The sequence below is a fragment of the Euwallacea fornicatus genome, chromosome 34, assembly GCF_040115645.1.
Source record: "Euwallacea fornicatus isolate EFF26 chromosome 34, ASM4011564v1, whole genome shotgun sequence".
Classification (NCBI taxonomy): Eukaryota; Metazoa; Arthropoda; class Insecta; order Coleoptera; family Curculionidae; genus Euwallacea; species Euwallacea fornicatus.
The window spans coordinates 1,572,540-1,598,116 of record NC_089574.1 but is presented as its reverse complement, the minus strand read 5'-3'; the positions used below and the strand labels follow the sequence as shown (position 1 = coordinate 1,598,116).

The following is a 25,577-nucleotide window of genomic DNA, read 5'->3' as shown; positions in this document are numbered from 1 at the left end:
ACTATTGATTGCATTTGTTGAATATAGGCATACTTCGTGTATAATTGATACTTATACGTATCTATAAATAGGCTGTTGATTGCAAATAATGAAGAATAAGTACAGTTTTAACCCTGGATGAACCGCCGGGATCTCGGAGTTCCTATACCAAGGTCCTCTGCGGAATGGAGGTAAAAAATACAACGTAAAATATTTTGTGCTTTTAAGTACTTTACTCCCTTTTCGATAAAGGCAAATAAGCAGTGAAAGTGATAAAGCACATCGGGTTATCGAAAGACTGTCAATTAACGTCGTGTCATGGTCTTACCTTGTTAAAGAAATAGAAGACATTATCAACGACAATTTCGCAAATACAGTGATTCAAGTATAAGAGAATACAGGTTTCAACATGGCTACCGAAAGCTTCGGTCCTGGGACCCCTGCTATGAAATATTCTGTACGACCTGATTCTGAAAAATTAGCCAAAGTCATACCCATACGATATGCGGACGACATAGTTTTAGTAGTTTGCGGAGACGATTTTGTAGGGATGATGGAAGAAGAGAATGCGACCATTTCTAGATTCCAGACTGACCACTCCCTGAACATTATAACCCTCGGAAAAAGCGAGGCGATCGTCCTGAACAGGAAGAGAAATAGGAAAGTCATCTTCCAAGTCAGCGATGCCCAAATTGTGCCGAAAAAATCTGGGCGTCCAGTTCGGCTCAAACACATATCACGCACAGCATAGGAAGGACATTTGCTAGGAATGTTTCTACAACCGGGCAGTTCTTCGGAGAGCAATACCATCAATCTAAATTCTGTCCACTCAAAAGAGCTGCTCTACATGGTGCTACAGTCGATGCTACTCTAAACTGAACAAATTTGGAGCTGTATGACGAGAAGAAAAAGTGTGCAGATATGAAGCTGAGAGTACAAAGAAATGCTTCATTACAGACTAAGTGTGCGCTTTGCACTGCATCCCTTGAAAAAATTCAAGTTCCATCCGCCTTCCCATCTCCTCCTGGAGAAGCGTTCAACTTTCAGCACTCTTTCACGGATCCGAAGGTGGATAAGAGATCGGCCAAAAGCACGCCCACCCAGACATGGCCGAATCGTCGGGCAAGTCTCGAGGATAAAGGTCAATTGACATCAACACTCATCCTTGACCTAAATTTATAGATTTCGTCTAAACTGGCGCCTTATTTACTACCTGAGGGGCTCAGCGGACATGGAAGTTTCAGGAGCTACAGACACCGTATAGGGAAAACCGGCCCGGGTTACGGGAACTGCCGAGTCAATGACACCGCAGAGCACTGCATTGTTCACTACCTGTTATTTGATGAACAAACAGAAACGAGTGCGTAAACAATCTGATTCCAACAATCGTCATTAAGGGTACCTTAGAATGCAAAATGAAGTGGAACCACTGCAGCAATGTCATTTCTGCGATGGTCATAGAAAAGTGTCCGGTTCTAGCGGGCCCCTGGCACTAGACATTACGGTGAGGCGGGAATCAAATACAGATAAGGATTGTTATAAACAACAGAATTTTAAGGTTTTTAGTCAGTAAGTGTCCAGCGAAATCCACACTTCCCGGACGCCAGAACAACAGGCCGGATGGCTTTCTGGAGATTTGCCTTATGAAAAAAGGTGCCTTTCTACCTACTTACGTAGCCAAACGCAGCTAATTTTCTTACTTGAAAGGTAAACTTTACACATTTAAACCAATGCTTGGAACAATGTTTTATTTAAAAAAATATACAAGTTATTGTTTATTACGCTTTAGTTTCTTTACGTTAATACGGTACAGTTCCGTAACAACATCTACCGATCCATATTTCATTTAACAGACTATTATATGTTCTTGCAAGTGGACTTTTTGATGAATTTGAATAGAGCATCTATTATATTTGCCGGAGTTGTGTCCTTACAATTAGTCTCTAGATCGTTCACCACACATTCTTGAAGGACTTCAAATTTACTGAAACAAAGCATGTAAAGATTGATCATTGAGGTTCAATAAAAACCATGAAGTAGGGGTTAAAGCATAAGAGTGATGTCTTGGGCAAATTCATCTGTTGTCAGTCAGATATTCCATGGTAAATAGTAAGCAGTTTAATGATCGGTTTATGATTCACCGTTCATAGCGACATTTTTCATGACCACTCATGATTCGCTAACTGACATGACTCAGAGGGAGACTTTCTAGATCTAATTGGTTTACTGTGGAATCTTATTAGTGCAATTGTTACTTACTCGCATTTCTCCTTGTCGATTCGTAGTGTAGGTAACGCTGTAGGGAAGCTTGAAAAACTTAAACTGTTGGAATCTATTTTGAAAGTATTAGTAATGCAGTTTTTGATTTGTTCTGAACGAGAGGAGACACATTCACTACCACCTTCGGCAACAAACACTAAAAAAAGATACAACTGGGAAAAACTCAGGGGCAGCGACTGGTGAAATCACATCTTTCACAACAAGTTCTTAGGATTTACGTGAACTTAAATTTATATTGCTACGGTAAAATGTGTACGTACTGGCTAGTCGATCACCGTCTCTGAAGCAAGTAAAAGCAACGATTTCTTCGACAATACTTGTCGCTTTGTTCAATGCGTTGATCTCATTTTCTTCCAAACATTCCTTGGAAACATTCACAGTTTTGAACACACATTCTTTGTATTCTTCTCGTTTCTTGCAATATTTTCCGAAAACTTCGTCCATAGAACCGGTTTTCTTTGCAACTTCCAACTCTTCTTTTATCTTGGATGGATTAATTTTGCCCTCAAGGCACGACCTGGTTTCATTTATTGCCAGCTGGAATGTGAGGAAAAAGCTTACAAATTAGGTATTTGGAATAATATAAGTTGCTAGAACCTTAAGTCGATCATAAGTATCTGGTTTTCCACTTTTGAGGCATTTTTCCTTAAGTGCAGGAACTTCATCCAAGTTTGTAGGATGGTTAGGTAGTTCGATTTCAGCCAGGCAAAAGCCTAAATTACGGGTTCAAGGCTAAATATCTGTTTGTTTTGATAATATTTTTACTTACCTGTCGATGCTAATAACAAAAACATGTACAGCTTCATCGTCGCTGTTGCTATATCTTACTACAAATATATTATAATGTCGTTGGCTTGATTTCAACGTCGAAAGGTCAGACTGATAATACCGGTGAGTGTTAATTCCACTGTTATTATAATTATGTCGGGTCATTAGGTCAAGTAATCACGATAGTACATATTTGAAGCCACCACAAGTGTCGATCATCTTTTACTTTAAAACCGAAATATCAAAGCATGTTAGTAATGGTTCAAAGTGCAACAAAAAGATTGAGCAAATATGGTATGAATGTTTATGGGGCTTCAATTGTCGTCATTCTGCTGTTAATCATAAATTACATACGCACCCGGAAAACAACAATTTAACATGAATTATCGTTTAGCAGTGGTAGTTCAGTAAAATTTCTTTGAAGACAGAAAGAACAATGAAAAGTTTGATATAAAAATATGAAGGGCATAATATTTACAATTATTGAATAACACAAATTTTAATTCATACGATAAGATCGACTAAACTATCATGAAATTACTTTATTCTGTATTGACTATGTTTGCTGCCGATATCTAAAAGTTTTACCAAAACAAAATGATCATAAATAATTTTTTTCAGTTTTTTATGCAATCGTGTACACCAGTAGTTCTTCAAGGACGTACAACTCACTTTTTACACCCTCAGTACTGAAATAACTTTCATAAACGAATTGCCCTGTACTTACTTACACACATATCTATGTTGTTGGATGTCCTTAGTAGCAATCAGCAAATTATAGATTTTTTGTTACCGCCTTCTACGAAACAGATTAGTTGTGTCATAACATTAATGATTATTTATATTTTTATGAATTCGGCATGAAGAATATTATCGAATCAAATAAAAATGTAGCCTCACTCAGTATTACCTCGGCTTATATCGAAGTGCCATTCTTTTTCTCCATCTTCCGAATAATGGAGGTTCTCAAAAGGGCTAAATAGTTTTGCACGCCGCAGAAACCCCTTTAAGGAATATGGGAAAAACTGCACAGCAACAGATGCTAAAATATACATAAGCTCGTCTTGAGAGTTTAGGGTTTCCCTGCCACCCTGTATATTGAACATTTATGTTTGTAACTATGGGTCTATTAACATTTTCTTTTACAGAATATTATCGCCCTCTAAAATATCTCCATAATAGTATGTTACACTCTGTAATAGGTCACTAACTCAAAGATCGGTATTTAACAAAAGGGTTTTATTGCAATTAAATCAAAAGTACAATAATTGAGAATTAAAATAATACGTCTTAACTTTATTAATCCAATGTACAGATTGATTCTATTACTAGCTAATAATAATGCAAATTATTACACGCTAACATGGCTTGTGAGGCGGGCGTAAGTCATGGACGTCCTGAAGGTCGTAGGGGGAAAATCCCATATAAAATATATTTCAAAATCTCTACTGGGTATTTCATTTGAAATTGGTTTCGGTTTTGTACTAGAAACTATTTTTGGCAACTCTGCATTTTCGGTACTGTTATTTTTTTGTCTAACAGTAATATTAGGGAAAAAAACCTATGTGAAACCCATTGTGAAATGTTGTAAATCATGCGTAAAAATTGTGCAAAGCATAAAATTTCGGGTTTACCAATCAACAATAACTGAGTGTCATAATAGATGCAGTTTGCAGGAAGGGTAACTTTCAAGACCCCTGTTTATAAGGAAAAAAGTCTTATCGTAGGCAATTCTGAAACACCCCGTATTATGAAAAAGATAACAGTAATACCTTTGAAACTTGGGAAAATATTGAAGGAAATCGAGTTTTAACAACTTTACACAAAAAGAGTAATAATAAATATTGAATTTATTAGCATACCGTGAATTACAAACCCCTGTTCTTGGTTATTTCGATTAGGAAGTATATTACACTGATCACGAAAATGTGATTTTTATGTAATTATGTAAATATGAAATTCGTGCTCACTCTCAATGATATCTTTCCCTCTATGTATCAAAAGTTACCATGTCGACAGATCCGGGCCACAGATCGGTATCGCTTTCAGCATCGGCTTCATGATCTGAATTAGTACGTCTGGAACTGCAACTTTCGTCCGCGCACGAGTAAAACACGTCTTTCTTGCTTACGGAGACGCTTGTTCCGATATTATTTAGGCCTGAAAACAATAACCTTAGATGAGTAGAAAAGTCAGGAAAAACGACTAGGAAAACTTTTATTAGGCGAATGTGATAAGCCTTAAGTGCTGTAATGAAAATGTTGAGACCCATTTCCGTATATACAGTATTTTTAATATTAGTTAAAAACGTAAAGGTGAATCCTGCAGAAGCTAATAGTATTTTTGAAAATATAAACTTATATCTGCAGCGTCAGCCTCTCGTTCTGAATATTAACAACTGTTTAAAGAGAGCAAACATGCATAATTTAGTTAAAAGCATTGCAAGAAGAAGAAGCGTAATGACTAAATTATCATTGTCGACGATTTGTCGAGTTAAGGAGGGAAATGTTACAGACCATAGCTCTGAAGGAAACTGCTCGATTATTTAAACAAACGACAACGGCGACAGCGATGTTATTCGAAAAATTATCTATAATTTTTATAAAGAAAATATGGTGGCTACATTAGAAATAATTCGAGAAAAGTTAAAATTCTACATTATAATCACCATTGCTTGGCTACATTGTGAGCCATTATGATGAACTGCAGCTTTAAATACATATATATATATGCATAAAGAATATAAAATGGGGTCCCAACGAATAGTTGGTTTGCGGGTAGAATATTTACGTAAAACTAGAGAGTATCGACAGTTAAGAAGATGTATATGGGGTTCGATACTCGCGACATTATTAAATATGGTTGAGCACATAAGTCTAAAAATTGCAGTTTAGGTACATCATGTTCAAGAAGCACACGAATTATTATTCTGCACGCTGGCAGTGAAAATGGATTTGTGCCAAATCGCTTGTGGTTGTCCGCTAAAAGTATAAGCGAAATTTCTGCTGATTATCACGAAGACATGACTGTTCAACTATTCGAAAAATGGATCGCCGAGCAAATACTACCAAACATTTCCCCCCAACTAAGTCATAGTTAACTTGTAATTAACAACGCCCCTTTTCATACTTAGTCAGTAGTTAAAATCCCTAATAATAATTCAAAGGTACAGGACATAACCAACTATGACGGACAAAAATGTACATATTCCAGAAAAAAACAACAAAAAACGAATTATTAGATATAATCTGTATATAAATTAAATTAAAAAATAATATGTACTTAATAAACAATAAAATTTATTACAATAATTCCAAAACATAGTTTTCATTACGCCCATATCTTCAATTCCTTTAATTCATGCTAGCAAGAGGTTTTTTCTCAGTTTCAAACGATAATAAAAATGTTATACTTTAACAACCTGTATAATCTGGATAAAAAAGCACTGATGGACTTACGTTTCTTTTCGGATTTTTGTATTCGCTAGAGTTCTAGGAACGAACTCTAGCAACACGCTGTATAAGTACTCTTACCTTCTGTGGCCCTTTGATTCTGCGGATCCAAACGAAGAGCCACTGTATAGTGATTAAAGGCATCTTCATCTTTCTGAAGATTTGCGTAACACTCTCCGAGCAGCTGATGTAACCTTGATGTTGGAGTCTGCGTTTCTAGTACTTTACTTAACATCTTGACAGCTTGCTCGTACTGCTGTTCCCTGATCAATAGTTCAGTAAGCATGTACACAGCATTGGTATTTCCGTTTTTGTCCTGGGCACATGCCTTCTCCAAAATACGTCGAACATTTCGTATAGATGCTACGGGATCCTTAAGCAAACACGAAGCATGAAGCTGGAAAAGCCAAACTCAGGAAAAATTATAGGATAGAAATGTTTGGCTGGTTTCGTCAAGGCATTAGGCGTCTAGTATATAGTGCGTAACTTCGCAATTTCCCATGAAAATGCGATGAATGAGCCAAATTTGACGAAAAATCGATTTGGGATCAATTTCGGGACCTTAAAAGTTTTTTTTTTAAAGTCGACTGCAATTCCTGCAGTGGCTCTCAAAAACGCAACAATAATTTCAGTTGAACGCACAAATACTACCTACATACTTATGTGCACTTACACAATACGCTTGGGGGCTGTTATTCAATTCTTTACATGCAGCTAAAGCCACAGATTCAGCTTCTCTCAGTCTATTGGAATGTAAATAACACTCAACTAATCGTTTGTGGAGATCATACCTGAAAATAAAACAACTTTTATCGACCAGTTCCTTAATAACGTATGTAACATTCGTTTTGAGAAGTCAAAGTCCGATTTTTTGACTACTTCCATTACTGTGGGAATGGAAGTAGTCAAGACCAGAGGGACCCAAATGCAAAATATTCAATTTCTTTCTTCCATTTTCTCCCTTTTTTTCTCTGAACGAGTGCGACTTCTACTTCTGTAAGTCCGTTCATGTTTTTGCCCTTTTGCCTCAATTCGAAATTAAAGGTATTGGGCGATTTCGAACCGTTCAAGCGATATAAGATTTGATTTCAAATAAAAGGGAAATTTGGTGACAAATACTGGTTTAATGTGCCATTATCGAGAGAGCAGTCTCTTCTGGTCATTATGCCAGAATTAAAAACTCGCGCCCAAAAATGACCGTCCAAAGTAAACACATTAATATTATTCAAGATGAGGAGTTCTTTTTTGACTCAAAACTCACGTTACATACGTCATAGAGGGAACAGTGGGTTCGACAACATTCCGTACCTAAAGGGGCAAATGCGCAAAGCTTCAGCACAATGAACAGCTGCTTCTTGATACTTTTTAACTTGAAACAAAGCGTTGGCTTTTAAAAATAATGCCTCGACGTTTCTACTATCCATTATGCACGCCTGTTGTCCAAAATACGTGGCTTTGTCGTATTTCTTGTGGAACAACATGAGGTTCCCTATCCAATGACAAAAACTGATAATGGTACCAAACTTCGTAAACTAAACAACAGGAGAAATGGTAATAAATAACTACCTAGGGCGACCCAATGTTCAGGGGACCAAAGAGATGGCTCTAACTTTGACGTCAAATTTTCCAAATCGCATTGATACTCTTTGTTATCAGAATGCACTAGAAGAGTTGAAAGCAAGTCACGGCCGAACGTGAGGTTGGGATCTAATCTTATTGCCTAAAAAGGAACATTTTAGAGCCAGGTTAGTAGATATTCATCGCTCAACAAAATAATAAAGTAGTGATACACCTATTCGTAAAGAGTAATTCAATTTGGATTTTCACATAAAAGTATTAACCGTTCGTTAGTTGCTAAGAAATCTAAATGAACAAAAGTCCCTACAGTTTGGGACACCGGAAGGGAATTTCACAAATTTCACAAAAAGGGTGATATTCGTTTCAACTATTGAAGGCTAAGAGGGTTGAATGCAACAAATACGTCAAAAGTTGATATCTCAATTGATTTTTGCAAAATTATCGTTACCCTGTATGTGTATAAGAACTAAGGAGAGATTAAAAACACGAATAAATTGAAAAATATGAAAAATGTTTATTTGCCCTTTGAGATCAGTTTATCACAATTATGTATCAAAGATAGTATCATGTAATTGGTTCAAGTTGTATGGTAGAGAATTGTCGGCTATACCGCGGTGCAAATCAGGTTCTATTTCACCTCTAATCTTCCGTTTTAGCTCTGCAATGGAGTTCGGTTTATTGTTGTGGACTCCGCTCTGCAAATACCTCCAAAGAAAATAATCTGCGGGAGTTAGATCTTATGATCGCGGCGGCCAATTGATGTCGCTGTTACGTGAAATAGTGCGATCTGGAAACTTACTGCACAGTAATGGTTTCGTTTTTCCTGTTATGTCACACCGTCTTGTTGAAACTGGAGATCTTCGATGACGATGTCTTCCAACTGCTCCCAGAAAAGAACTATTACTATTCCCCGATATTAATCGTAACGGCTTTCTCCTCACGATCGGACTAAAAGGCCCACCGGTCATCTTTTCAGGAAGCATTTCCGTTTGATCAATTTCTCTTGGATTTTCCAATCTCCAAATACAGCAATTGGGCTTGTTTACGAAGCCACTAACGTGAAAGTTTGCGACGTCGCTAAAGATGATTTTTGTTGAAAAAGTTATCCATTGTTACCGTATCCATTTGGCAAACACACGGCGTCGAGGCTTCAATTCCTATATTATTTACAGTTTGTATGGGTGTAACTGATGTTAACAACGTTTGGACCAATTTTTGTATCACATTCCTAATTGTCCTCTTATACTGTCGATTTTGCGCGCTTGAAAATTTACGTAAAATGTAAAATGCACTTTTTCTCGATCGGTCATTTTCATAACAGGCGTGAATAATATATTACTCCATAGCTATTTTTGTTTAAGTTTTCGAGTAAGAAATCTCATGTCGCCGTTAACATTTCTAAAATGTTCTATATTGTCATGTAAAAACTCAATTTGAATCACCCTTTACAACACTCTCAAGACATTTCATTGTTCCCGACTCAAAAACGGTATCGAAGGGCCATCCAATTCCGTACTAATACTTTTATTTTCTACAAGTTGCGCGTGCGGCCATAAGGAAATACGCTCATTTCCTACGGCTTCCTACCGATATTCATAGCAACGAGGCCAAACAAGCAAGCAACGAGCAAAATATCAACAGAATGACGGTAATTTTGGTGATACTTGTATCGAATGTTGAGGATTAAGGCAGTAAATCTCTTTCACTTTTTACAAATTTGTATTATTGTAGTTGTAGAAAAATGATCGTATGCGGCTTGTTTAAAATAGTCGATACTGATAAAGCGAATTTTTGACTTGTCTTAAGACCCATTTGATTCACTCCTTTCGTATTTCATATAAAAACATACCCACCCGTTGTAATTGTGTTATGGCTTTTTTGTCCTCACACATGTAATGGTGACAATAGGCCATACTAACAGCTAAATACGTGTTGTCTTTCAATAATCCATGAGTATCCAAACCTCTATAAGTTTCAAGAGCATGTTGGTAGTCTTTGGTGTGTAAATAAGATTGAGCTTTAATCCACATTCTTAACCAATTAATTTCCGAGGTAACTGTTACTGCTAAAGAGTTTACTTCAATTCCCTGAAATCATGCACCCTTCATGCAACTTTTGGATAATTACATACTTAAAATCAGGACTCACATTGATTCCTAGTTTAAGTAAATTCTCCATAGCCTCTATGGCTAAGGGACACTCCCGCAAGACTTCCTTGAAACAGGTTATGGCAGATCTTTCCATGCCCGATTTGTAAATATTTCCCAAAGCCATATTTATTTTTGGGGTTCTCTGTCTAGCTGGAATGGTCTGCAAAATTTCTCCTGCTGCCTTTCTCTGTTTTAGCGCCATGCAGCAGGAGTAAATTTTGTACTTTATTTCAATATCGCTTGTTAAATTGCTGGGTTCTACTGCCAGCTTAGTATTGCTATTCTTGGATCTATTAATTATAGTTTTCCGTATATGAAGACCTTGACGGTACAGATTTTCCGCCTGCAGAATCTGATGAGTATGGTACAATGCATTGGCATAATATAATGTAACTTGGAACTTCCCCACTAGTGTTAAATAGTTTGATTTTTGATCAATTACGGTCAAAACCAAGTCACACTAATAATGGAAAAATTGCCCATTTTAAATTAAAACTTTTCGATTTGTGCGTAAAACTTACCACTTTGATGATGTCGGAGTAGAGTTCCTGATCGTGCAACAATTTTAACTGGTTTATGATGGATGTGGCTGCCATATTCACATTATATCCTAAGGAAAAATAACTAGCAAATGCAAAGCTTCTTAACGTTCAAAACCTGAGACCCCCGTTGCAACAGTAAAAGCTTAAGGAAATTTGTTTCCATTTCGAGGGTGTAAATCGAATGTAAAAGTTATTGAACGAGCAATGAGCGAATGAAAATGTCTATTTCTAAGTTACTAAAAACCGTGATAAGATCTTTAAGTTACATCATCATTACGCCGATCGGCAGTAATAAATAGAGATGCTTCATAGGAATTTATTTTAGGCGCTCTTTAATTATTCTAATATGCAAACGATTTGTATGACAGATCGGATTCGTACCTCACATGTCATACACTGGTCTTGTTCAATAATGTCCACATATTTGGCCCATAAATCTCTGTACAGAGTAGTTCAGAGTTGAATGTACGTAGTCATACAACGGTTAACTACAAACGATAGAAGCCCATCTATGCGGGATGTTTCTATAAAGTGATTTCAGTGTGGATTATAAAAACGACAAAAGCTACCGGACAATTCAAATCAGAATAAATATATATATATATATTTTTGAGCCCGTTCTGAAAATGTTTTAAAAATAAAAACATGTGCAGTGGTCGTGCAATTTTCGAAAATTATAAGATTATACTTAACTTTTTGAGCAGATTCTACTAAGGTCTCTATTATTGACAACTGTCAATCAAATAGCATTCTCAGATCAGATTTTCATTTTTCGAAGCTTTCTGGATTTCACGCAATTCCAGCTTTGTTATTTCTTATAGCGGTCAGATTGGATTTTGGTGATGTCGAATGAACAATAAAAAAAGGTGCTAAAGTGAAATGAGGCTTTTGCTATTTTTCCTATTTCAGTATGTCCAAGGGCACCTTTATGTAAAAGATGTTTTTATTGCCCATTCGACACCACCAAAATCCACTATGGCAGGCATAAGATATAACAAAGTTCAATATAATTGCTCGAAGTCTGAAAATGCCATTCAGTTGGCAGTTGTTCATCATTCAGCGAGTATTGTACTTGAGAGGCTTACTCATAATGTATGACTTCTATAACTCATAGTTTTCAGATTTTTGCTCATATTTTAACAACCCTTGTGCATATTTTTAATGTGAGAAAATTTTCTGGAAAAGGAATAAAATGTTCATTTTTTTTTTTTATTTGAGTTATCTTGTATCTCCTACCATTTTCAAAATCTCCATGGAGCCCATTTTATTTAGAACATCCTGTTAAGATTACTTTTTTATAATAAAATTATCTATGTATAGATCATTTTATTTAATTTTTAATTTAAAATTTTACATTTTAAAAGACTAAGGATAGAAATAGTAGAATTGTATATTTAAAGATAAAAAAAAATTTGCTGTATGTTTGGATAAATATAACTCTCAGAAGTCATAAAGGTTCCTTAGTTTTCAGAACACTAGTCCTAGTAATTATGCAAACTTTTAATAACTATTTAGAGAATAAAAATAAAAAACTTTACTTACATCTCCTGTTATTAAATTAAGAAGTGTTTGCTATTTGATATTTACTTCTAAAATAATTAAACTTACACTTTTATTATATGTAGTGTCTCTCAATGATCTCTATAAAGCTCTAACACTATACAAAATTTTATGATTTTCAAAATATGAGACTTCAAAGTGAAACCTTCTAATTTTTTTTTACTACTCTCTCCGTAATGATAAGAAGTGGGCAAAATCTTGCAGTTGACGATTTCTAAGTGTTCTTTTTTTTGTCACTTGGCACTAAATCTTGTTTTCATAAAATTTGCATTCCACACATCGGGCTTAAATTATTAAACAGAATTGATTACCAAAGGAACGGTTTTACTTTAACTCGAAATATTTCAAGAAGGGAGCTCAATGGAGCATTTTAGAAGATACACCTGTTTCGCACAGGATTTCTAGGGGAACCAAATTTTTATTAGTACCAAACTTGATACCGTGTGACAAAAAAATTACCCTGTTTTAAGCAGGCGGACAAAGAGCCTAAAAAAACTCTTAAAATATTTACTTGGAAACCCTAATTTTCGAAAATCATGTGTCGAGCTGAGACAGATTGAATGAAATTGTAGTAAATCGACTTCAAGGATCTGTGTTAGAGTTTTATAAGTATAGAGAGGCACCTAGTATTTTATTGCTTTATTAATTTTCTCATTCATACAATGTCAGTATATTTTTAATACATTTAGATTAACGTATCAAACATAACACTCTTTTCTGTTGGGTTAACGAATTCTTACTAAATAAATATAAACAACAAAAAACAACTGCTTTTTGTAGGTTGAAATTTCCTTGAAGTTGAAGTTTGTTTGAAGTTGAAGTTTGAAGTTTCTCAATGGCAGGTTCAGAAAACAAACCTTCAACCCCACTGAGTGTGTGTGTTTTGAAATTGGGATCCGTGTAAACTTTACCGAATTTGAAGTCTTCTAATGCTTAAGCAATTAAAACAATTTTTCTGATGCTTACGTTCTCAAATTTGTTCGTTGTTAGACTGATATATGAAGCTAGCTAAAGTTCTGGAGATTTTTCCAAGTGCTTTCTACAGTACATTATGGTTTTGCTTAGATATCTCTGCTGCACGGTTTTCAAGAAAAAAAAATTAGAAACAGATATTTTTTATTACCACTTCCACGTGCGGATAATGGCAGGAAGAGCATTAATAATTTAGACCCTGTAAGCTAGAATATCTGCGGTATTAATGCTTGGACTGGAAATTCTAACGAGCGCAGTATTTAAAATTCTAGGACTTACGTTTCTGTGGCTAAAAGTTTCAAATAATCCCCCGATAAATACTAAGCAATTTCTAAAACTTTAGAAGTGCCTCAAAAATAGATATAAAACCCGGACGCTAGATTCTTGCTAGTGGCCCAAAAAGGCAAGATTGGGCCACATCGTGAGGGAAAAACCTGTGGTTTTAATTTCCCGAGCAAAAGTTAAAACAATCTGAAAAAACTAGACAAAACTTATTTCATTTGGTTTAAATGAGATTTCCTTTCCATAAATTATGTAGCGAATCACTTATGGGGTTGAAGTAGGATTATTTTATCGAGAATTCCCTATAGGTACCAAATTTACGGAGATTCATTGGAGGGTTTTAGGTGTACCAATCTCACTAAATAAGGAAAATCAATCAAATCAACCAGCTATTACTGATAATTTTTCTTCAAGGATCCAAATAATTTGCTGCGTTATGCAATCAAAAGCGGACTAATGGGATTACCCTTTTTTTGAGCAGATAATTCATTTTTTATTCTTAGGCTTGTGCCATTTAATTCAGTAGATATTATATCTTATTACATCAACCGCAACTAATATTTTAGTAAATAACCATTTTTCTCAGTCGAATGCGTACCTGAAAATATCGCATAATTAAAATCAAGGCGTTATTGTTCACTCATTCGTTACCGAGTCCCGACACAACATTATCATCCGATTACAAGCTCAATCTAGTTAAGTGGTACCGCGTTGAACCGTTTCAGTGATCAGAGGAGGTTCCTAGGAAGTAATGGAGAATTCTCCTGTCGAAATTGAGGAAGAAGTTGGCCGGATTCGGATTGAACGACCATATTACGAACACAAGGAAATAAGAAATGATTTTGCTTACCATAAAGCTGTCAAACAAAGTAAGTGAATTCTGTCATACATGATAATGTGTGATTGATCATGCTCCTGAAACTATGGTGGGTGAAGGGTTTCTGCGTACGACTAATACGTTCATATACAAGATATAACATACCATTATGGAGATATTTCAGAAGGCTACAGTACTCCGCAAAATGATTAAAAAATGCTAACAGACCTATGGTCAAAAGTACACCACTTTCGATATACAGGGTTCAAAGTTTAACTTTTTTTCATATTACGGTTTTCTACGTACGCATCAAATTAAAGTTTTGAAATTTCGTACACTTACTTTTTATAAGACCCTCTACGACAAAATGTTAAAGTTGTCGGTAGCCGTACACAGGGGGTCATGTTCTTTGGGGTCATGTACTATTTTATGCTTTTTATCATTTTTGGAACACCCCGTGGAAATGCTGATACCAAATATAAACTCCTTCAGTTCTTTAGCTTTTTGGTGTCTTGCAGTATTTTCGTATGCTCCATCGATTCCGTAAAATTTGCAAAAATTTCTATTGACGCAAATTAAGAGGCTTATTCTGGTCTGTAATCGAACGTACCATGGCTGAGTTACAGCCATTTTAATAATTTTGTTTTGATTTCTGATGTTTTAAACTTAAAAAAAAAATGTATCTCAACGAGTAAGTGAGAAACACGTAAAAGAATAGAATATTAAAAAAATTAAAACTTTCCCACCCTGTATATTAAAAAATAGTGTGGTTTTGACCATGGGCCCCATTAGCATTTTTTATTATTTACCGGAGTACTATCGCCTCCTGAAATATTTCCATGAAGATATGTTACGTATTGCATATTTAGTGATTCATGGTGGTAGTAGCGGACATCCACCGAAAATGAGTCACATAATCCTTCAGAAAATTTGCAAACGTAATCACCCTCGCTCTATCGGCTTAGAGCATTTCCGAACATGTGATGTTGCCGGTTGCATGGAAAAGTGGTAGAAATGTGGATATATTAAAAGGAAAAATCCGTATACTATTTTGTTTCGAAATATTCGAGTTCGCGTAGTTCATTAATTCATCAGTTAATTGAAGTAATGAAAAAAGGTCTGGTTTTCTTGGAAGTCAGCACTGTTAATTCTTAACTCTCAAATTATTTTCGGAAAATAATGTGTAAATTAATATGTGTATATCCTATGTCTAGACTGTATGTGAAGACATCAAATGGTCTGAAGTTCATTATTCTCATATATAGCGTGTTATTGAATAAGTTTCCGATATTTCATAGGGTAATTTTTTAACTAGTTGTAAGATGGAAAGTTCTCATAAACAGGTGTCCTGGCTCATTTAGTTTTCAAGATACGGAGTGTGAAACTTGAAGAAGTAAATCACATATTCTTTAATGTCTTTCGATCTCTTCTAGATGATTTTATGAAATTTCTCACTCAGTGTTTTTTTCGGATGAGAAATTCAAACTTATCTATGATTTCGAGGAGATCGACGGACACTGAAGAATATGTGATTTATTTTTTCAACTTTGATATCCTATATCGAGAAAATTAAACGAGCTAGGGCACATATTTACAAGAACTTTCCGTCGTAAATCTACTTGAAAAATCACTCAGAGAAATCGGGTAATTAGTCACTAACACTCTGTATGTACTATATTGGAAATTTAGTAGTTTATAAGTTTTAACATAACAATATTACAATTTGAAATAAGATAACGATAAGCAAACTGATTGAGCTATCTAGAGATTAAATCTTACAAACAAGGTTACTACTACCCCTATTAGATTGTCGATTGTCGGGAGTCCCCTATTAGACCAGGGTGCCTTCCCAGAATTGAAAGGGAAGGGGAAGAGGAGAAGATAAGCAGCCGAGATACAGAGGGGCAAAGACGCGATAGAACAGTAGTTGATTCGTTAGTTTGTCTTTCTACATTTAGTTAATAAATTAAAATTTACCAACTATGAACGGTATTTTTTTAAATATTGTTCCGACAACACATATTAATATACATAAATCCTGCAATCATCCCTTTTGTCGATTTAAATTGTCGTATCCGAAACGTTTTCACTTCAAAAACCTCAATAAAAGCAAAATCATCTCCAGTGAAATTTCACAATTCTCTTTTTGTTTCGAGTCAGCACTTACTTCTCCGAAATTACGCTTGATTAAGCATTTCATAGTGAGTTCAAGCTCAAAGGAATAATTTAAAGATCATAACATCCGTGTCTGTATTCTCGCCATACATGGAAACCAGCAAACAATGATATTATTTATTAACAAATATTTGCCACGGGCAAAATAATGCACATCCTGGAGCAGTTGGTTTAAGCAGGTGCGCATTTCAAAGCAGGTACCTATCTGATGGCGAAAGCAAACAACTGGAAGTAAATAAGTCTGCTACAAGAGATAAATACATTAAAATTTATGATGTTTTCACTGCTTTCATTAAGAGAACACCATTAGTGTTTAGGTATGTTTCAGTATGAGTTCAAACCTTCACACGTAAAATTTTTAGTTTCGCAATGACAACGGCTCTGTAACCACCCGGACCGTTATGGGGCGATAATGTACCTTTAAGCTACGCCCATGACATCACCACCTTTTTTAGGTAATGTGTCCGATGTGGCTGGATTTCAGGACCACATGTTCCATTACCACCAATTCCACCAATCAAAGGATGACCTGTATAATAAATCTGCGTATAAAAAATAAAACTTCCACCCTTCTCGCTGCAAGGGCCAGAGTTTGAGCACATTCAAGTCAAGTTAAATCGGTCTAACTGTGTTACGCTTCAAAGATACTGATAATAAATTAGCCGACAAGTGCCCCTTAGCGCTGGTACCCCACATGTGCTCCCAGTTTTAATACTTAGCAACTTCGTAAGAGGGGCAAAGTCCCCTTGGTTGAATTGGTGCGTCGGCCTGCGCTTCTTTAAATGAGCTCGTTCATTTCATAACTTGATCGAGGTGCATTATCACTTAACTCCCTGAGTTTACCAGTCCAAGACTCGTCACAGGGCCATCTTCAATATCATGAGTCGGTACTTGTAGGGAGTTGGTGAGGACCAGGCCATGTTCCCAAGTTCGTACGGCATTCAACACCTTGGGAAAAACACTGCCGTTCTATTCATCACTTATAATCTCTGCTGTTAGTCGACAAACATTACTCATCTACATCCTCCGTGTCTTCATCCATAAAGCTCCGATAGATGTGTTTTCCGGCTACACCGGTGATTTTTATTCATGCTTTATTTATTCTTTTATTCAATGGAAAATGAACCTGTTTTCACATTTATTTCAACCATTTCTTTCAGATGCTGTTAAAAAATTTGTTCAGCAATTCCGACTTACAAGACTTTGCGTTAGTATTTTCCCACCTTTTGAATGGTTGGTAAAGTACAGTTGGAAGAGAAGTCTCTTAAAGGATGCTGTTGCGGGAATCACCGTGGCAATTATGCACATTCCCCAAGGTATATTAAAGGCAAACGAATTACATTGTTCTAACAGATGCCTGGCTAATGTGCTTGAAGGGCCCTATTACTATTCGTGGATCAATGGATTTCTCTACTTTTAGGAATGGCGTATGCCATGTTGGGAAATGTCCCTCCTGTTGTTGGAATTTATATGGCATTCTTCCCAGTGTTAGCCTACTTTATATTTGGAACATCTCGCCATAATTCAATGGGTATTTATACAATTTTATAGTTATTTATCTTCTACAGGGTTGGGCAGAAAAACTTAATTTAGCTGCGTTAATCGAACTCAGAAGTTTCGTTCAACTCTGTCCGGGATATTGACGTAGAGATGAGCGACATCTTGACGAATATTGTTATTCACAGGAGGCAGAGTCCTAGGACTATCGTTGTAAACAAGTAATTTTAAATGGCGTTATAAAAAATAGTACCAAGGGGCTAAATCTGGCGATCGTGCTGGCCAGCGGAGATTCTCCCTCGAGGAGATCAGCCGTCCGAGGAAGTGTGGCTGTGAAACGGTCATCGACAAACTTGCCGTCGCACCTACGAACTACGTCTTCTGCATCCATCTTGTTGAGTGTTGGCAGGAAAAACTTACGAAAAAGAAACCCTTACCACGCCCTCTAGCCCGGAATTATTCTTTTCATCACTAGTTTCCCGGAAGTTGCTTACTCTTAAAACAATCTATCGTCGGCCAGGAACACATCTAGAGGGGAAATATTAAAATAAGAAGGAAGTGCAGGTTGCATGGCGATAATTGAGCGACTATTAGAAAAGTATGTCCCCACAGCAGTAATGGTAAGTAAACTAAACAGAGTTAAAATTTCACGCCCCGCTCTCTGGAATGTGTTTATCCTCGCCTTCCTCGGACCAACCATCGCTTCAAGACGCCAAATTCATATAAGCAAGTTGCTCTGTCCCACCCTGTATTGTGTGAACTCGCGTAAGTTTGTAATTTTCCAAAAAATCAATGAGACACGTCGTTTTCAGGAACGTTTTCAGTGGCATGTCTCATGACTGGGAAAGCTGTACTAGAGCACAGCGATCCTTCATATTTTTCAGTCGGCAATAGCCATAACGCGACTACAGACACGTCTGCTACAGATGCTCCAACTGGACACAGTCCAATTGAAGTAGCCACATCGGTGACGTTCATAGTAGCTCTATTGCAGGCAAGTGCATCTGTCCGCACTAACTTCCAAAATAATGTTAAATCGCTGATGAAGATGATAGAATAAAAAATATGTTTCTGATTTTAGTTGGGTATGTATGTGCTCAGATTGGGAGCCGTTAGCGCTCTTCTCTCTGATACTCTGGTTAGCGGATTTACCACGGGAGCAGCAGTTCATGTGTTGGTATCGCAAATGAAAGATCTGTTTGGACTACATATCCCTAAATTTAAAGGAAATTTCACTAATGTGAATGTAGGTCTCGATTTAAAAATGTTCACAGTTAGAGGCTCTAAAACGAGCTTTAACCTGAAAACTATTTTTCTGCTTTATTTTCAGATAATTTGGACTATGTTTGGCGAGATCAGCAAGATCAACATAGCTGCATTAATAATATCGTCCATAACTATTAGCGTATCGGTTATTAACAACGAGGTCTTTAAGGTAAGGCCTTAAACCAGGCTCGATTCAATTCAGTTGGATGAATTACCTAATGAGTAGGTATGATGGGAAGTAGATGGCTGGCTTGACCGCCTAGCTGGACCACAGAATGGCGGATCTTCAGTTTTCGGCCTCAGGTGGTCTAGCTATATGTAGCCACGTAACTCAAGATTCCGGTAGTCTATAGTCGTTGGGATGCGTGGTAGGTGAACTAGAACACCTAGGTGGCTTCTCTCGTAGTCAGTACACAGGGCGATTCAAAAGTCGAGGCGAAAAATTAGGAGACGTGTAAAAGTCGATATTCTGGTGAAAAAATGTAAAATAAACTGTTTTAATGGGAGATGGGTTGTTTGGGGTGGCACGTGCTGTGGTCTTGTGAGACCACCTGACTTCAATACTTTGGATTACTTTGCGTGGGGGCATTTACAATGATTGGTTTATGCAGTAGAAATTGATAACCATTAATATGAAGAGTAATGAATGCAGTCGACTACATTCAAAATAGACAAAGTGTGCAATTAGCATACGATTCGCTTATTTCGCGGTGTCACGCTTGTATTCGTGCTAGCGGTGATATTTTTGAGCACTCGTTCTGATTATTTTATTATTTTGTCCCTAAATTATTAATAATAAAAAATAATAAAGTGTAGTAACTCGGAAACAAAGGCCTACCAGTAAAAATTTCATATTTACATCCTTTAACTGGAATATCAAACTGTATATGTTCCTAAATTTTTGGCCGCAAATTTTGAATCACCTTGTATTACTACCGCAGTCCGGGGCTCATCGGATTTAAATAATTTCAATTAATTTTAGCCCAGTATATTAAGATAAACGACCCATGCTATGCCACTGCCTATGCTGCCATATATCAGTCCCAAGTATACTTTAAGGCCTCAGAAATTTGCAATTTAATTTCTCTAGGGAAATTCAGTGGCGTACCAAGCTGATTTATACTCTGACCTTCTCTCCATTTTCAGCCATTTGTCTCAAAAGTGTCACCAATTCCAGTACCTATCGAGTTGATAGCAGTCGTCATCGGAACCCTCGTTTCGAAGTACTGCAATCTTGAGAGTACCTATGGCGTTCAGGTGGTGGGAGAAATACCAGCAGGGTAATATTGTGAATAATTTTCTTTGAAAAATAGGGCATTTTCATCTAGAATTTCTGATTTTTGTTGGAATTAAGTGTTTTTCGTCGTTAGGCTGCCTTTACCTGCTCTACCAGTTTTCGGGCTTCTTCCAAGTCTTATCGTAGACGGCCTCACTATAGCTGTGGTCACATATACCATTAATTTATCAATGGCTTTAATATTTGCGCAAAAACTCGATTATGAAATAGACGCTAACCAGGAGTTACTCGCGATGGTAAGAACGAATAAATACTTCGAATGCCTTACCCGCAGCAACTTTATACCTTTTGAGTTGATGATTTTCCTCAAGACATTGAACTCTGGAACTTGAAAATCCTTTCCATAACCGATTTATAGGGGATCAGTAATACCGTGGGATCTTTCTTCTCGTGCATGCCACTGTGTGCCTCTTTGTCCAGATCCCTTATACAGCAAGTCGTCGGTGGGGTATCGCAGATCGCATCACTGGTCTCGTGCCTAATTCTACTGGTTATCCTATTATGGATCGGTCCATTTTTCCAACCTTTACCAACGGTAAATTTCCAGATTAAGTTCACGACTAAATTTAATCAAGGTAGATAACTTTCAGGCAGTTTTAGCTAGTGTAATAATAGTGGCCCTGAAGGGAATGCTCTTGCAAGTGCTCGATTTCTGGACCTTTTGGAAACTTAGTAAAATCGATGCTTTAGTATGGATTGGAACTTTTTTAACAGTTGTGTTGATTGGTATTGATATTGGGTTAATTTGTGGTATAGCCCTATCATTGGTCTCGATTTTTATACTGAATCTCAGACCATACACGTGTCTGCTCGGTGAAGTTGCTCACACCGATTTTTATTTGGACATCAGGAGATATGGAACGGTAATAATTTTGAGAATTTCATTCATCACTTGTCCTACGATGAAATTAAGGTGTATTTTCATTAAGAAAAATTTGAAATCACAGTGATAGAAGAGATTTTTATCGCGATATGAGACCGAGTAAAGCTGATGATGGTCATTGCAGGCAAAAGAAATAGAAGGAATCAAAATTTTCCATTATTCCGGGGGAATAAATTTCGCCACAAGATTTATGTTCAAAGCTGATCTTATTCGTTTGATAGGGATTAATCCACAAAAAGAGGTTGTTCGCAGAGGGAAGATTAGCAAATATTTTGAGAAGGTGAGGCAATTTGTCCTTGCCCTTGACAATATGAGTTCCTTCAATTTAAATATTTTCAGATCGATCAGAATCAAAAAGCTAAAATTTGGACGAGGAAACTGGAGAAAATACAAAGCAAAATTAACACTGAGCTTAAATGTTTGATTTTAGATTTTTCTTCGGTGAGCCACATAGACCCCTCAGGAGTGGGCGTGGTTAAATCAGTTACAGATAATTTTAGAAAATTAGGGATTGCAGTTTACATAGCAGGAAGCAAAGGTAAAGACAACTTATAGTGAAATTTCATCGGGCACATTTTAGAGTCCGCATCTTTATATAACAATCGTCGAAGTTTTGTAACAACAAGTATTTTAGAGCCGATTTACGAAATGCTCACGAAAGTTTACCCAGATACGGGAGCGAAGTCCAGCTTTACGGCCTTCCCAACGTTGCACGATGCGGTCCACTTTGCCAAATACATATTTGAGTCTTCAACAATTTCTGTTATGTCTTCTATACGATTTTAGGCAGATAAGATACCATGACTCTACGGTGGGGGATTGCATCGTAAATATTGTAAATATCGGTAAATAAAGTCTCAAATGTTACCAGGTGTGGCAAATAAATTTTGAATTTAACCTAGCAGAAATAATATACGTATTGGTCGTTTGCTTCATAAAAACTAAAATTTTATTGAAACACAACGTACATATGCACGTATTTGACGAAATCCAACGAAACCGTGCTTGCCCATGGCGGCACGTTTATATCCGAATCGTTTTGCATTCGTGCGTGGTGTGGTACCGTTCAAAGCAGCCTCCGATAGGCAGGGCTGGCTTAGCCGAACAAGTAGGACTATGGTACTTCGATCCTCTCCTTCCACCTTTGATTTCCCGATAAAAGAATATTTCTTGCGGCTCTAAATTGTCCATGCTCCATGTTCACTTTTTAAGGAATAATATAAAAAAACAAAGAATAAAAATAAAAATAACCAAAAACTGTGTTTGCGTACTATTTAACCGAGTGTGTTGAGGGATTCCTTCGATAAACGAAACCACGACAACGACACTTTGTTTTACATAAAATGGACTGTATTTGGTTTGCACTTATATCAAAAAATGAAAGAGTTTTTTGTCTAGCAGCTTCCACCCGAAGAAGAGAAAAAGAAGAGAGTCAAAATTACTTCGATTATCCCCTAAGTAGTAATCCCGAGGAATTCCAGCCCGGGCCGCACCACCACCAAGAACCCTTACGGGCTATGGCTATGCCGTATCCCATAACTCGCGGCCGTCTGGGGAATATCTATATTAGTCGCTTTTCCGGGAATATTGCAGGCCCAACAAATTGACCATCACAGCAATAATCCCCACCCCAGAAAGCTTCCTTTGAGTAATAGCATATTCCCCAGCCAAAACGTACCCTTAGTTTTGGCCTGATGGGCCATGTGGTCCGGCACCCAGATGGTATTCTGCGAATAAGTACCGCCGCACATGGGCGTAACTTAAGGGATAAAATGCAAATACATGACGAAACCAAAATTAACAATAAACAAAAAACAAAAGCCGACAACTTAAAGTCCCTAACAGAGTGTGTATTGCACTTTTTACTAAGATCATAGAAAGAATAAAGATATATTTGAATGTCTAAACGTAGCTCCATTTTTTACACTGTTGCCGCTTAATTTGTTAAAATTTTGGTTTAATTTGGTGTTTCAAACCGTTTTGTTCTTTGTCCGTCGATTTCGGTGGTAAAAATGTGTTTTTTTTGAAAAACTAAAGTAGCGCTCCTGGTAAGCTATTATTGATGTTGTTATTATGAGTGTTAGTATAGGGCCCAAGTTCTCAAACAGTCGGAGTAAGGAGCTTGTAGCGTCCCTACTACATATTAATTTTAAGAAGATGCGGCACCACTGCCGATGCAGGCTACCAAGCCTGCGAAGCGCGTAGAGAGTTACGTCATTTGAACCATAGGAAAAATGACGCTAAGCTCCCCTTAACGGCTCATATCCAAGCAGGACGTTTATATACAGTGTCGGACAAAATTAAAGCAACTTAAAAATTATTTGAATGAATATTACATTTAGAACATTTTTTTGTGTATTATCATTAATATTTAGTCCAATACCCCTTGTTTTGAAGAATTAGCTCACACCTTTCTGGCATTGAAGAAATTAAATTTGATATGACGTCAGGATCAATAGACTTCCAGGCGTTCTCTATTTCTTCAAATAAATTATCCTGATTGGTGATATTTTTTCCTCGGATTTTGTTATCTACGATCTCCCAAAGGTTCTCAATGGGATTTAAGTTCGGAGATTAGGCTGGCCATTTCATTGCCTCGACTTTCTTCTCCACGAACCAAGCTTTTACTATTTTCGCAGCATGCTTAGGATCGTCGTCGTGCTGATAGACAAACTTAAGGGGCATTTCCCATTCGGCATATGGATACATAACATTCTCTAGTATATAATGATACTCAAATCTATCCATTTTGTCCTTAATCCTATGAAGTGGACCAGTTTCGTAAGCAGAGAAACAACCCCAAACCATAATATTTCCTCCTCCGTGTTTAATGGTAGTTTTTACGTACTTTGGATTAAGTCTTTGGCCAGTCGGGCGACGTACCCATTGAGCTCCATCACTTCCGTAGATGCAAAACTTGGATTCGTCGGAAAATAATACTTTCTTCCACTGTTGAGGAGTCCAATCTCGGTGGTAAGTGGCGAACAACATCCTGGCCTCTCTATTTTTTAGTGAAAGATGTGGTTTTTTGGCAGGTTTCCTTCCTTTTAAACCACGTTCTGTAAATCGACGTTGAACTGTTCTGGAAGAAACACTAACTTCTCCTGCTTGTGCAGTAATCTGGCGAGCTGACATTTCAGGATTTTTTTTTACTTAGCCTTATAAGGCTCCTGCCTAACTTCTCTGTCGTTTTTCTTTACTGACCACCTCGTTTTAAATTCGTTACGTCACCACGGTCAGTGAATCTCCCGATAGTTTTTGATGCAACATCTTTTTTTTTATGCCAAAAACTTCCGATATAAGTTTTTGCGATTTGCCCCTCTCATATGCACTAATAATTTTTTGTTTTAGATCAACTGAATAGTGAACACCACGAGGCATAATCGTAGATGTTAGTTGTTTAAAAGACCACAGGAAGGTCAGAAATACAAAATATTTAAACATTGATTGTTCTTGTTTTGTTTTTTATTCCCAATAATAATTTAAGCCATTTATAGCAAATGTATTTTACACTAACTACCTTAAGCTGATTTTTTTTCCGTTTTTTTTCCGTTTTTTTTCCGCTTTTTTTCCGTTTTTTTTTCCGTTTTTTTTCCGTTTTTTTCCGTTTTTTTCCGTTTTTTTTTCCGTTTTTTCCATTTTTTTCCGTTTTTTTTTCGATTGTATTCAAAGGTTAAAGAGGTAGCTAGGTAATAGGATAATATTGTTACAAAACAAAACTGTACCCATGGGCTGAAAGACCATATGAGTCGATAGCCCCTTTCCACTGGAAATAAAGATTTGTTATATATACCTTCAGCTCAATATTTATGATTTTTTAGAAAACTTAAATTTAGAAGAATATTTCAAAAGTTGCTCTAATTTCGTCCGATACTGTACGTTTCCGGGGAAAATTTCTGTGCCTAAATTAAAATAAAATTTAAATATTAATTAAAAAAAAAAAAAAAAAACGTTCGATGAAAAATTAGAATATTAAACGGCGAATTAAAATATTAAACGAAAAATCGACATGTCAAAAGAAATTTTGAAAGTTTTGCTGTGGAAGGAATTTTATTCGGCTTTAAACTTTTATAACATAC

At 36.6% G+C, this 25,577-nt stretch overlaps 3 protein-coding genes and 1 long non-coding RNA gene across 11 annotated transcripts; 2 read left to right on the top strand and 2 right to left on the bottom strand.

Annotated features, from left to right (window-relative positions):
- Positions 1-1,332: 1,332 nt before the first annotated feature.
- On the top strand, positions 1,333-1,760 carry LOC136348632 (uncharacterized). The gene is made up of 2 exons (XR_010733692.1): positions 1,333-1,483; positions 1,538-1,760. It is a non-coding gene; the product is annotated as an uncharacterized lncRNA (long non-coding RNA).
- Positions 1,713-3,320, bottom strand: LOC136348631 (27 kDa glycoprotein-like). The gene is made up of 5 exons (XM_066299614.1): positions 3,029-3,320; positions 2,857-2,972; positions 2,520-2,796; positions 2,239-2,395; positions 1,713-1,963 (listed from the first exon to the last, which is right to left on the bottom strand). Exons 1-5 carry the CDS (start codon positions 3,063-3,065, stop codon positions 1,837-1,839), a joined length of 714 nt encoding a protein of 237 aa, XP_066155711.1. The 5' UTR covers positions 3,066-3,320; the 3' UTR covers positions 1,713-1,836.
- A 931-nt stretch (positions 3,321-4,251) lies between these two features.
- Positions 4,252-13,070, bottom strand: APC7 (anaphase-promoting complex subunit 7). 7 transcript variants are annotated; one of them, XM_066299601.1, is made up of 10 exons: positions 12,971-13,070; positions 12,292-12,338; positions 10,729-10,817; positions 10,206-10,667; positions 9,911-10,144; positions 8,046-8,199; positions 7,788-7,968; positions 7,153-7,270; positions 6,561-6,876; positions 4,252-5,187 (listed from the first exon to the last, which is right to left on the bottom strand). In XM_066299601.1, the coding sequence occupies exons 3-10, from the start codon at positions 10,801-10,803 to the stop codon at positions 5,018-5,020; spliced, it is 1,710 nt and encodes a 569-aa protein (XP_066155698.1). In that variant the 5' UTR covers positions 10,804-10,817; positions 12,292-12,338; positions 12,971-13,070; the 3' UTR covers positions 4,252-5,017. The 7 variants fall into 7 exon arrangements, with proteins under 7 accessions (XP_066155698.1, XP_066155696.1, XP_066155695.1 ...); XM_066299599.1 differs by adding an exon at positions 11,131-11,273 and having other exon boundaries at positions 12,292-13,064; XM_066299598.1 differs by having other exon boundaries at positions 12,292-12,406; positions 12,821-13,064.
- Positions 13,071-14,178: 1,108 nt separating this feature from the next.
- On the top strand, positions 14,179-22,365 carry Prestin (prestin). Of its 2 annotated transcripts, XM_066299607.1 has the most exons (13): positions 14,179-14,432; positions 17,716-17,871; positions 17,976-18,086; positions 18,865-19,046; positions 19,134-19,298; positions 19,383-19,487; positions 20,465-20,598; positions 20,689-20,851; positions 20,974-21,150; positions 21,206-21,478; positions 21,623-21,778; positions 21,838-22,036; positions 22,133-22,365. In XM_066299607.1, the coding sequence occupies exons 1-13, from the start codon at positions 14,315-14,317 to the stop codon at positions 22,282-22,284; spliced, it is 2,091 nt and encodes a 696-aa protein (XP_066155704.1). In that variant the 5' UTR covers positions 14,179-14,314; the 3' UTR covers positions 22,285-22,365. The 2 variants fall into 2 exon arrangements, with proteins under 2 accessions (XP_066155704.1, XP_066155705.1); XM_066299608.1 differs by lacking the exons at positions 14,179-14,432; positions 17,716-17,871; positions 17,976-18,086 and adding an exon at positions 18,281-18,817.
- Positions 22,366-25,577: the final 3,212 nt, after the last annotated feature.